Source organism: Hippocampus comes, unplaced genomic scaffold (assembly GCF_001891065.2).
Source record: "Hippocampus comes isolate QL1 unplaced genomic scaffold, H_comes_QL1_v1.1 scaffold110, whole genome shotgun sequence".
In the NCBI taxonomy this organism is placed as follows: domain Eukaryota; kingdom Metazoa; phylum Chordata; class Actinopteri; order Syngnathiformes; family Syngnathidae; genus Hippocampus; species Hippocampus comes.
Genome location: NW_017805498.1, coordinates 1,132,040 through 1,145,794, shown reverse-complemented (window position 1 = coordinate 1,145,794; position 13,755 = coordinate 1,132,040). Strand labels below are relative to the sequence as shown.

The 13,755-nt window shown below is 40.1% G+C and overlaps 1 protein-coding gene across 2 annotated transcripts in view; it reads left to right on the top strand.

Annotated features, from left to right (window-relative positions):
* Positions 1-13,755, top strand: part of spon1b (spondin 1b) — an 89,842-nt gene that overhangs the window by 5,154 nt on the left and 70,933 nt on the right. For both annotated transcript variants that reach the window (XM_019876922.1, XM_019876921.1), the window contains exon 2: positions 1,941-2,047. In XM_019876922.1, the coding sequence (XP_019732481.1) occupies positions 1,941-2,047 (107 nt within the window). The remainder of the gene's footprint in view (positions 1-1,940; positions 2,048-13,755) is intronic.

The window sequence follows — 13,755 nt, the reverse complement described above, 5'->3', positions numbered from 1 at the left end:
TTGCCCCCCCAGGCCAAAGGGACCCCCTGCCACAAAGAATAAAAATAAAAATAGCGGTAGCACGAAGAAGAAAAATAAAAAATAGCGGTAAGAAGGAAAAGAGAAGAAAATAAGAGAAGAGATAATAGAAAATGGAGAAACGTAGTGACAATCTGGAGAAAAGTGGGTCGAAGATCGGCCAGGTTAATCAGCAGCTGAGGAGAAGTTATGATGTAATTTACATTTCAAAAACCAGAAGCCATTCATTTACGAATGTGATTGCACTTTAGATTTGAATGAGGCAAAATAACATGCTTTTTCTCTCAAATATATTGTTATAATCATTTGTTTCAGATGTAATGTAATTATTTTCTGTATAAAAATTGATTTGGTGTTCAAAAAGTCTTTTTTCAAACTTGAGTCTTGAAAAAGAGGGGCTCGTCTTATAATCAGGGCCGTCTTATATTCGGGCCAATACGGTACAAGGCTGAGCTAAATGCCCGGTACAGGCCCAAATTGCGATCCTATTGTTTTGCAGCGATCAAAGGCTTTTATCTGCGCCGAGCGGCGACAAAGATAGATGCTAAAGATCATGGGAATGCTCGTGTGGTTACTCACTGTCTATCACTTCAGCGATCATCGAGCTATTAGCTTGTTACAAAAGCAAGAGTGCTTCAATCGACGTGACAGGTAGCAGCCCAGCTCACAGACGTCGGTGCCAGCCGTTCAAGGCAATCTAAGCGCAGTAAAAATAGGCCATAACTTGCTCATTTCACAACCTATTTTTATGAAACATACTTTTATGTCAACACAAAAGCGTGTGCTGTCAATACAGAAAATGCATGTTGGATTTTTTTTGTTTTGTTTGTTTTTCTGACGTTACGAACATAGAAAGCAGCAACCCTTTGCCCGGATGGGCTTTAACGTTGCCCAGGGCTCGGTCGGGCATGTCACACGTATCTATTTTACATATCTATGGTTCCCAGAAAGAATTGTGTGGTGCAATGCAGTTAATGATATTACATGGATGTTAATCCTTGTCATCTGTGTTTGTGTGAGCAGTAGTTGTAGGTGCCATATTTAACACATTCATATTTAATTTATGTTGCACCTAAAAAAAAAAACATTTTCTTTAAAACAAACCGTAACCTGATTTGCTAATCTGAGCATTGCATGTTAATATCTTGCAGAATGACCATCTCTTTGAATTTTGCAACATGAATTAAAAAAAATAAATATAAAGACGTATCTTACTTGCCTACAACTAACAGTGGCTATCTGACGAATTTGGGGCAGCTTTGTATTCAGACAGGCTGGACTTATTCTTCAACTTCACCAAATCATCTCGCGGGTCTGATTACACCTATTTCCGTGCATAATCCCGCCCGCGAACTGTATGTTTGACCCCCGCTGTGCTTGATTCATATTATTAGCTTGAGAGAACAATGTTACAGCATAAAGTGAGGGAACTGCCGGATATTTTAACAGTTTGTCGCCTCATCTCCTTGAATAGCTCATATTCAGTCTCATTCCTATTTTGCAATTTGGGTGAAATGAGGTCTCAAATTAGATACTAGATACATCGAAGCCTGCTAAAGATGCCTCGTGACTATTGTCTGTTATCTGAATATTGCAGGGTTTATATAGAATGAAAATGATTAATCAACGTTTTTACTCAAAATAGTGAGCTGACAACAAACTGCATTTATTTGCTCGTTCTTTTCACATTTCTCTTGGATTTTCAAGGTGTCCTCACTTCCACAGTGAGATGCTAAGTCCCCATTTACAGTGCTCATTCTTCCACATCATGCTGATGCTGACAGGAATGCTGGTTTCCCGCCAGCATCATTCAGGGTGATCCTGCATCATTGCAGCGTGACCCTGATGTGTCAATGTAGTAAAGCCTCTTTACTGCTCAGTGTGTCCAAGGTGTTAATACACACTCTCCGTCCTCCCCACAGTGATCCTCTTGGCAACCAGCCCTGCATATTTCAGAGGTTTTACCCTCATTGCACTGAAGGAGGGCAGGGAGGGTACGACAGATGAAGACTACACCGGCCAGTTCCAGGTGAGACACAGGAAGGGAATCTGTCCAATTTGAATTTGAGATTTCAGATGGATGAACTTGCATGACTGTGGAAGGGTGGCTAAGAGGTGGAACATATCTCTTCTGTGAAACAGATCGAATGTTGGGAAGAGCTAAAATATTGTCAGGTGTTTAGGGCAGCTCGACTGTGTGAGGCAGACATGGCGTTCTTCCAGATGAATAACAGATAATAGTTCTAGTGGAAGACGGAAGGGAGGAGAGGTGGGAGTTGTGACAAAGAGGAAGTTCTGGTGGATAAAGAGGTAAATAGAGAGCGCTTCAGTGGGCGCAGGCCAAACATGGGAGATATTTTGCCAAGTAGCAACACAGCCCCGGTTGAGAAGTTGAGAGTCACTGAGCAGAAAGACTCAATTATCTCTCGTGTAGTGTAAACAGGAACACACATCTGTGGTTGGGTTTCTACATGCTGGCCATAACAAGACTCGAAGCAAACACAGCAAAGAGCTTATTTTATGGTGCCAGTAACTCGGAAAGCAAAGCCTCTGTTCTCTATTACACCATCTCTGTGTTATTCTTTTGTCGTTTCAAAATGTCACACACTGTTTCCCTCAAGCGCTTTTGCTTAAAAAGAATCTATGCTTACAATCACGATTACACGTTGAATACATTAATGACTGCAAGCAGTAGGTCTTGCTTATGAAACCATTTTAAGAAGCTTGAAAAAGGACTGCCACCTTCACAAAGCCTCTTTAGTGTCCGAGAATGATTAGTCGTAGCTTTTAAGTTTTTGATGGTATCATTGAAGTTTCTGTCATGCTTGTAAATGCTGCTGTACAAAGTGAATATTGCACTGAAGCCTGATATGAAGAAATGAAATGAATCTAAATCGCAATATCTCTCAGAAAAATCACAATGCTATCTTTTTCTCAAATCATTTGAAATCTGCGATCTCTCGACCCGCCCCACATGCACAGTGTTGTGAGTCCTGTTTCTTTCATGGTCCAGAATAGTTGATAATTATGTGTGCATATTCTGTTTGTGGTTCATATTTTACCAGGTAATGCGCACCTAACGGTTTTCATTAACTGTCAGGAGCCATTTTGTCGGTAAATGAGGCGACACTGTTAAATTGCTGACAGTGTTAAATTGCTTTGACTACCTTGAAGGTAGAAAAGTGCGATCGAAGTTACCCATTGTTGTCATCGTGTTGGAATGACACGTTATTCTAAAAAGTGTTACTTTTGGGTGAAAACAGATGCCATGTTCAAGCGAAATTTGTGTTTTTTTTTTAACAATATTTGATAATAAAACATCATTTCTATTCACAATTACAAGACGTATTGGCGTTAGCAAATATTAGTAGTCAGTCTCCGCTTGGACTCAAATGGAAGTCGCAATTGTACTAGGGCTGAAAGAAATGGTATCCGTACATTCCGACGGAAGAATTTTGAATTTGACATCAAAAGATGAATGCAAGACAAGAGATCAATGTTTCACCTTAACATATGGCACTTTTTGGACGAACCAGCCTATTTATAATCAAAGCAAATGTATACATGTCACTGACAGTTTTGTTACATAGGTGTGTCTTAAAAAAATGGTGGATGTTTATGTTGAGTGTCAGATTTGTCTTAGAGGTTTAACCAGCAAAATCTGAGCATGTATGAAAAGTAAACAATTGAGAAGCTGAACGATGGAGAATCAATTAAACCCGTTGTACAAACATTGGCCATAGCCAATACGACTATTCAGAATGTACCGAAGAAGAAAGCATTGCTCTACTAACAGATTTTGAACAAGTAGATCAAGGAAAACAGCAGCAGTTGACGAAAGAAGCACTGTGACAGCTGCAAAGAAGAAACAGGTGTTAGTAATATCAGACCTCCACAGGGCAGGAGTTTAGATAGCAAAGTCTACTGTTCTTAGGAGACTTCATGAACTAAAGTACAGGCTTTACAGTAGAAGAAGCAATCTGAACATTAGCAAGAAGAACAGGACAGCCACGAGGTAATTTGAGTAAACTTGTTTTTTCAAAAGTGTGCATCAAACTAGTAGCCCTTTGCATTCAAGCGTAACCAAGAAGTCGGTCTCACTTTCAAAAAGATTGGTGACCCTTGGTTTAACGATTATAATTGCCACGGAGAAGAGGGCCCCTTGGATACTGCTACAGGCACACTTAATCGGAATTTAAAACTCGTGGAAAAAGTGAAATGTTTTAGGATGATTTTATTCATCTATTAAGCTGTCCTCTATGAGTCACAGTCGTATCAAAACGATAATTAGATGAGCTTCAGGATGAAAGTGACAGTTTGGCTTAAACAAGCTTCACTTTTTTTAAAATTTGAAATAAGCTGATTGTTATCATAATTATGTTCGACAAAGTTTAATAGAAGTTAATGTCTGTGACACTTCATTAAAAAAAAAAAAAAAAAAATCATGCAGCCACTTCTGCTGTAAAGACAACACAGCTACGGTACTCTGCACAGTCTATCCGCTCGCACTCCAAGTTTGATCTTGGCAAATTCTGGCACTATTATTTCTATTTCTATTTCATTAACTGCACATCATGACTGATCATCACTTGTCAATAACGTATTACACAAATCTACATACCGTATTTTCCGCACTATAAGGCGCACCAAAAAGTCTTCCATTTTCTTAAAAGCTCACAGTGCGCCTTACAATCTGGTGCGCCTTGTGTATGGTCATTACGGTAATATGTCGACCCCAATATGGCTCCTTGCTGGAGACATGCTTACAATGTTATAACTTGTTGTTGGTTCACTGAACTGTGTCGTTGCTTTATTAAATAAGTTTTTGTTGCAGCTCCGAAAAAAGAAGAGCTGTGGTGTTTTTTTTTTGTTTTTTTTTAACGCACACTTTATTAATGGTTTTCACAGTCTCAACAAATACAGGTATGTCTTTGTCTGTCTCCGTGCCTTCTCTTCTTCCGTTCGACTCGAGAGGCGTTCATGACCGCCTCGGAAAAACGTAAATCAATGATTCCTTCAATGAAACTACGAAAATTGAAAATAATGCATCAAAACAGAAAATCAAACGAGGAACTCACAAAATAAATTCTGTAGCCCCACTACAGAATTTATTTTGTGATTTCCTCGTTTGTAAATACAGTACACAACAAAGGAATAAATAACAAACACTTCTGAGACAGTCCAGTCTCCTCCAATTTACTGACTGTTGCAGCTACGCTCAAGGAAGTGCCAAAATAAATTCTGTTGGGGGGCTATATAATTTATTTTCTGATTTCCTTGCTTGATTTTCTGTTTTGATGCATTATTTTTAATTTTCGTAGTTTTATTGAAGTACTCGTTAATTTACATTTTTTGGAGGCCGTCATGAACACCTCTCGAGTCGAACGGAAGGAACGTAGCTCCATCTAGTGGATGCATTGTAGACTGCGCCTTATAATCCAGTGCGTCCAATATATGAAAAAAAAAATACTAAATAGGTCATTCATTGAAGGTGCGCCTCATAATCCTGTGCGCCTTTTAGTGCGGAAAATACGGTAATACATTTTATTAGTAAGCACCTTTGGAGTTCCTCAGGGCAACTGTCCATTAATAAAACAACATGAAACGCAGAATTTTACAGAGGAAATAAACAATCAGTAAAAATACAGGGCAGTGGAATTAAAGACAGTGGGCGGTCTTGAACAGGTAGGTTTTGAGTTTCGATTTTCAAGTGGTGAAAGAACTGTGTGACTTGTGGGGGTCTGGTGGCAATCACTTTGAGAACTAGGGTGCACTCTGTTCTCTGTTCAATTTAATCCGGTTTAACATTCTTTGTTTGTAACTGAGTAATTTTGTGCCAATGTAAACGGCAAATGTTCGCAAGGAGACGTGTGGGCTGCTTGTGTGTTTTTCCCAGACATCCTTACATTCGGGTGGGACATGGGTCATATTTATCTAGGGCAGCAACATGTTATTGCTCAGGGAGACAAACGGAGCATATTTGGATAAGCGGCGAGATGAGCAGACTTGATATATTATCCAGCACAAATTATCAAGGGTTCTAGTTTAGCAGGGGATAAACAAACATAATAGTTATAAAGTGCCTCATCCAAAGCAAAGGTTTCAGATCAAGGCAAACACGCAAAGCTTAACAGAACTTCGAGGGCTTTGAGGACTAGCCTCTGTTGGCTGTGTGCAGGGATTGGAAAGATGTTGAGCTGATAAGAAAGATAATCACACCCAAATGTGATCTGAAAGTAATTATTTTCTCGCTAAGTACCCAAACACCAAACACACAATCATGTTTTGGATGCTCAGTCGTGCGCCTCTCTTTCTTTTATATTATTAAGACTTCACAAGGACGGGTTCATGCTTATTTATGACCTTTCAGTGAACAACGCTGTTGTTTTCACTTCATATTTACATGAATATTACCCTGCTTTGCACAGATCTGAGTATTAAATATTCATTCGAGGACGACTGGTGTGAGGCAACTTTATTCCATCACCTTGGTTTGCCTGTTACCGTAGCATCATTATTCATCAACATGTCTTGCTACTCTTACCACATTCTTAATTTTTAAATTATTTACATACACATACAGTAGGAATAAAAAAATATACACACACTTGTTCAAATATTAAAATTGAGACCAAGATAAAGCATTTCAAAGTTTTTGGCTTTAACAACTGAGATAATGTGGTGGCAGCATCATGCTTTGGGGCTGTTCTTCTTAAGCTGGAACTTGGGAACTTGGGCCTTAGTCAAGGTGGAGGGCATTCTGAGCAGTTCCAAATACCAGTCAGTGTGAGCACAATACCTTCAGACTGCTGCTAAGAAGCAGGAAAAAAAATGTCCCGAAAAGCCTAGAGGAACATCTGAAGTTTATTTGGGGTTAATCAGAGGCATTTTAAATGTTGTCACATGTCTGCTGACTCACATTAAACAAAAATGAAGGGAGATGTGAAGGTGAGGTGGGCTTCACAGATCAGTCTGTCAGTACTTGGGCTTTGGAGTTGGATGACACAGGTTCAATCCCACTAACTATGGCAAAAAAAAGGCAGCTGGTTGTTGGAAAGATGCTTGTCTGCTCTCTGGCAACTGTTGGGGTGCCCTTGAGCAAGGCATTATCCTCACCATGCCAGCTGAAGTGGTGCGGCACGCTTTGCGTGGCTCTTCACTCTGAATTTCCCCTTGCATGCATGTATGTGTGTCCCCTAACTGGTCCCCATATAAGAGAAATTGCAGCCTGCTGTGTACACGTTAACACAAACTGATGAAAACTCACAAGAGATGAGAGAAATTCAATTCCCAAGTGTTCGAAAATGGATTGGGGCACTAAATTTATGACATACAGGTAGTATTTGTGTAGCACAGGGTTCACCGATGTGGTGCTCGGGGGCACCAGTTAGCCTCCAAAGACCACACCAGTAGGCTGCGGGCCTGTTTGAAAAATAGTTCAGCAGTGAAGACACATTGTGATTTTCTAGGAACGTTGTAAAAGTGAAATGTAAACACTGTTAGGGAAATAAAGAAATAAAGTGTCACATATGTATCTGTTTCCGGATTACTGCAAGAAAGACTGGCTGCAGCCACCATTCTCAGCCACTCCTCCCTGCACCCGCGCTTTATTTCAAAACAACAATAACACACAATCGGAAAAGTGAGACATGCGCCAGTTGACGTTTTTAATGTAGCACAGTTTCATTTTGACGAAAGTTCAACATGGTTTCCCCCTTGTGAAAGTACAACTTGAAGAGCACCACCATTTCTTCCTTCTTATCTCATCCTCTCCCATGATGATGCATCTACGTATGCTAAAAAAAAAATGTTACGACACTGTCCAGACACAAATTTCGTTTCACAGTTTCACCGTGTAGCTCTGGCACTTCTCCATGCTGATTTACTAAAGTAACAGCTCCTAGTCGTGAGCATTTTTGGCAAACGTCCTTCATGAAAAGACATGTTTTTCCAGATACCAGCGTTATTCAGTTCGCTTAGAAGAAAAAAAAAAATTTTTCTCCTCTGTCAAACAGTTATATTCTGTTGAAGCAATTGTTTAGAAACATTAGCTGCAAAAAAAGAGCTTCAAAGAGCAGCTTTGGCTTTCAATGCTCAATTAATCCTTCACGGCCAAGTAAAGCGAGTCTGCTCCTTAAGAAACGTACAAAACTCTCAACAAGTTGCTCAAAAGTAAGTCACATCCAGTTTTAAGAAGGGCTGACATTGTTTGAAGTATATTAAGAGTAGTGGCTGTTGTCTTCTGCCTATAGTCAAATGAGCGTCTCTTAAGTGTGCAATAAATGACAACATTTCCAGGCTTTCGACGGTGGCTGCAGAGGGGTGGGGAGCGTGTGCTGGAAATGGTGGCTGCAGCCAGACACAATTATTGTGAGAAATCATTAACATATTCACTGTCTTCATACAAATCAATTGAATAAATTATTAATGATCACATATAACTGCAGTTTAAGCAAATGCGTTATTTCAGAAGTGTGTATCAAAGTGGTAGCCCTTTGCATTAATCTGCCCCCAAGAAGTAGTCTACGCTCAGTTTCGAAAAAGTTGGTGACACCTGGTGTAACATTTTTTAAAAACTGAAAATAAATCAATATCGTCAATATCATGGTTTAAGCCCTCTTTGCTATTTAGTGTTTGTAGGATGTCTTCTTAGCTAACAAATGTCAGGTTTCGGCAAAGCTCCGGACAGAATTGGACTCCAGATAGGTGAACTCGGAAAGAATTGACAAAAAAAGAATTGACAAAAAAACAAAATTGGTTGCAGGACCGACAAAGTTCAACAAAGAATTCTCATACAACACCAGGAAAACGAGAAGACAAAAAAACTCTTGCAAAAAAAGGCAAGGATAAAACATAAACCAACATTTCCTGTCAATAAATAGACAGGAATAAATCCAATCGCGTATAGTATTTATAGTATAGTAGTACTTGTCGGCTGATTACATTGGCAGCAAGTGTGCAAGCTGGAGGGACAGCCCTCCTCTGCCACCTGCTGGAGAAACACAAGAACAGGACCGTTACAACAAATGCTCGATAACAAAACAATAGTGACAGGCCACACTCAACCTGCCTCGTTGCCCATTTTCGACAATATTACCTTTTCTTGTAGACCGACTGATACAATACACTACATTTCAAAAAATATAAACACACACACTGTACTTCAATCATATCAATTCTGTGCTGGGAAATTATAATGCTGTTTCGGATTTCTGGGCTCACCCGTATTCCTTTATTCACAATTTGGTTACCTTCGGCTATAACATCTTATGAAATTGCGATTTTCAGTCAACAGAAAGTTTTGTCAGCACTCGGCACATCGGCGGAAGTAACATCATTTCAACTGATACTGGTACGAATAAACTTGTCTGAGGAACTGGTCCATCAAACATATCAACCATTTAAAGTGCAACTAAACCCAAATTGTTGTTTTTTTTTTTTTTTTGGGCAAGAATACATTGTGTGTGCCAGCACTGGAACACAGTACTAAGATCAATATAACGTAACTACCATGACTGACCATCCCATTATATTAAAGGTAATACAGGTATTTTTTTAAATTTGGTTCTTTATGATATATTATTGCATCCTGCGGTCCTGCTCAGGTTAAGCAGTATTGAAAATGGATGAATGGATATTGTTGCATACCTTGGAGCAGACAAAGATGTGTCTTGATTCTTCAGGGATTGAAATGACAGTGCAAAGCCTGCATTTACGGTATCTGGGTTAGTTTTTGGCTGCTGGAAATTCCTTCAACTTCTCGGGATGATGTGTGTACAAGCATGTTATACTGTCTAAGAAAATAATTAGCCTTTGAAAAGGGCACAAATACATCAAATAATCTGTCAACCTGTTCTGTGCTGTGCTGTAATTGGTCAGTGTGAATTCCTAGGGTGTGGCTTAGAGAGGCTTTTTTTTTTTTCAATTTGCTTGATTCAACTTCTCTTTTTTTCAGTACGGTAGCTGCTTGAAGTTGTTCCAGCGTTGCTTTGGTTGGGATAAGCACAACATTCATTGTGGCACCACTATGCACTACTGGTGAAACCCGGATTTCCTCGTGGAATTTTGCACTAAACGCAGGGCTTTGATTGAAGGAAAGCTCAAGGCAAACTGTCAGTGCCCCGAGGTCTTCATCGAGACGTTGTCACTATTAAAAGTCAGCTCATTCTTAAGTGTCGACGTGACATTTCAATCTGTCTGCGTCTCTGCCTGTGATTTTACTCTGGAAAGTTTCATTTTAAGAATAGATTTTTTTTCATGTATTCAATTCAATCCTGTGTCACTGCTTTTGATTTGATTATGAAGATATACATTGTGTTTACACGTACACAATAACAATACAAGCAGATACCATTGTGGACCGTATCATTTTTATCTGTTTTCTCCTGGGATCTTGGGTGTGTGTCTGAGCCCGCTTTTGCCTCCAGCTTTGCTTCTTTGTGTGTGTGTGTGTGTGTGTGTGTGTGTGTGTGTGTGTGTGTGTTTGCGCTAGTGTTTGAACAAGGTCTGAGTTTGCTTGTGCAGGCACTCTGTAGCCTCTGTGTTTACCGTCTCAACAGAGAGCGAGAGACTGAGAGAGATTGAGATAGACAAACCGTGGACACACACAGACATGCCAGCCTCTGCAATGAAAACAAACGCTCCTTTGCCAGCCTCCCACACCTCCCCCATTGCGTTCTCAATCGGAATCTTTTTTTCGTTTGAACTTCAGTCTGTCACACATTCGTATCTGCCTGCAAGTATCGGGATAAAAAAGTGTGGCAAGCCAATTCGGAGTAGAACATCAGTGACTGCTTCTGTTTGAAATAATCTGACGATATGGAACACTTCGCCCATCTGTGTGACTTTTTTCTCACAAGTTGGCTCCATATTCAAATTCAGTCAGGGAAACTCATTTCCTGGTTAGGTGTGACCAAAGCAGACAGATTTGAGTGCTCACTTGGAAGCTTTTCGGAATATGCCTACTCACTCAATATATCTTCCATATACTGTACTGTCGCCTCATGACACTGAGGTGGGGGTGGTGGCGATCTCACTTTGACTTTTCTTATGTCATTATCTTTACCGTTATTTTCTTGAGTTTCAAATCGATGGACATATCAACGTTTCCATTCATTAGTTTGAGTTTTACGCATGAAAAATCCTATTTACAGAAGAACCTTTGGTCCATGCATCCAAATATCCATTTTCTATACTGCTTATCCCGCTCAGTGTTACAGAGGAAGCAGGAATCCGTCCCAGCAGAGCTAGAATGGAAGTGGATTACAGCCTGAATGCCAGTCAATCACAAGACAATTGTGAATTGGGCATTGACCGGGAATCGAACCCACACTAGCTTTGTGTAAGGAAGCCACTATCCTACCCACTGCATGGATTTACATCTTCAGGTCCTGGCTTGTGATTCACTGGTGGCGGTAAGAAAGCTTGCACCCCCAAGGCTGAAATGAAGCAGCAACAACACAAACAATGAGGGCAATATTATGTCATGCCTTTGGCTTTGTGGTGGTCCATATGGTGTGGGTACTTCAATCGTGCGCTTTGACTTTTTTGCGGTAGGCAATTCCCACATACAGTGAGAAGGAAGTTGAAAACACCACTTCAGTGTCTGCCTAGCTTTATTATCAAGAGAAAACGTGGACCAGTTTTGCCAGGGGGGAAAAAAAACTAATCTTCGCATAGGAGGATGGACAAACTTGGTGCCTTTACATAAATTAGCCAAGTTGTGACAACATAATTTGCAGAATTCAGAATGCCTCACTCACAAACACATTTTCAGCAATACTGTAGGCAGATAACAAAACTACTATTTACTTGGTTGTCTTGTGAAAGACACCCCGGAGACCCAACTAACTGCACTGTATGCAAGCAGTTAAAAAGAATGTATTCCATATGTCCCCTTCAAGAGTGGCATCTGCTCAAAAAATTGTGCGGTTTCTTCCTGGGGCCATGTTTGAGCCCTCCACAAATTGCTGCGGAAATACTGTCAGATCAATAGTTCATATAGTTTACTAAAAATCCTTTCTATGTTAGGCTATTACTGGTACTTGTAATTGAAACCCAAATAATATTACACAGGTATGTAGATGTAGAGTCTAAGAAAACAAAAATGAAGTTTTGCTCAACCGTGACAGCATTTACAGCAAATTTGCTAAGCTTGTAGAGGTTGCAAGAAGAGACGTTTTCCTTTTTTGTGGCACATATACTTGGTCCACAGGTGCTAATCTTCTTTACTTAAATAGACTGCATATGACAGTTAGTCCAGCAGTAAAAAACACCACCTCCACAAGTATCAAAGTTGAGTGGATGGACGTATGTGTGTTGATGTGTTATCCTCATTCCATACCTTTCCGTCGGCCAGTGTTGCAGGTTTATGTGGGGAAACAAAATTAACCTTTTTCTCAGTTAAAATGATGGTGTTCTGAATGCCACTCTTTTCCTGTCCTGGTGTTGTCTATTAGGTCTGAATTAGGGCAGCTTTCGGGAGTTATTGCCCAGTAGTAAAAATCATTGAGCATCCATTGCTCAAGGGTATCATTCTGAACGTGAGAATGAAATTCCCTATGAACAACACAACTATTCCCAATCCAAAATCATTACATTCGTTGTCTGTGTCTCATTTCACTTTTCATCAGGATGCTTGCTTCTGTTTTTCTTTCTTTATTTTGAAGTCTAATTTTCCTCTTGTGGATTTCTCACTCCTTTACTGCCTGCAACTCATTCTTCTCAATCCTCAGCTTGCTTTGTGTTTCTCTTCGAATGCCTTTTAGCCCCTTATTTGTGCCTACTTTTGACTGACATAGCTTTAGGCTTAGTGACACAAAGTAAAGCAATGGATTGAATAGAGAGGCATAGGGAGGTCAACACTGAAGTCCAGCACCATGTTTACATTTGCCTGAATGTGTGTTTCCAGGCTGCTGTATACACGTTGTGCATTTGTGCGTGCATGTCTGTTTGTGTGATACAGAGAAGAGCTCTTCCTTAGTTTGTGGGTGTCTTTGCATGGTAAAAGAAGGAAAATGACAAAGGAGAGAACGTTCTCAGTGACACAAGACTCTTTGTGTCCTTTGTGAACATTTGGGTGATGTGTGCAGTTGGAGAAGCAGAGATGAAAGTCCTCCGGATTTTCCCGGAATTCCGGGTTTTTCAAATTTTTATGAAAATTTCTCCGGAGAATTGAGGAAAATAAAATTTATCCGGATATTAGTTGACAACATTGGACGAAGACGCGTTTGAGTTCGTTGTATTGCTTTCATGAGCGTAGCCATATTGAGGCACTAACACTAGTAACAGTAAAGAGATTTTTGTTTGTGTAATAACGACCAAAGACATGATGGCGTTTGACTAATGGTTTAGTACAGGGGTCCCCAACCTTTTTTGCCCCACGGACCGGTTTAAGTCAGACAATATTTTCAGGGACCGGCATTTAAGGTGTGGCGAATTAATACAACAAAATAATATGGTATGAGCTGCATGAAAACTGTGGTGTTTTCGAAATATAATAATAAACACAAGGAGCGTCTAATCTGGTCGCAACACTCTTATCGCTCTGGTAATGTTTAATGCCTTCAAAATACGATACAACGCAAATTCACTCTAGTAATGTTTAATGCCTTCGAAATACGATTCAACGCAAATTCAAAGTGCATGAAAATGACGACTCACCACACCCCCGAGCTTGATTTTCTGCAATCAGACAGTCCCATCTCGGGGTAATGACACCTCAAGTGTGTGGTTTAT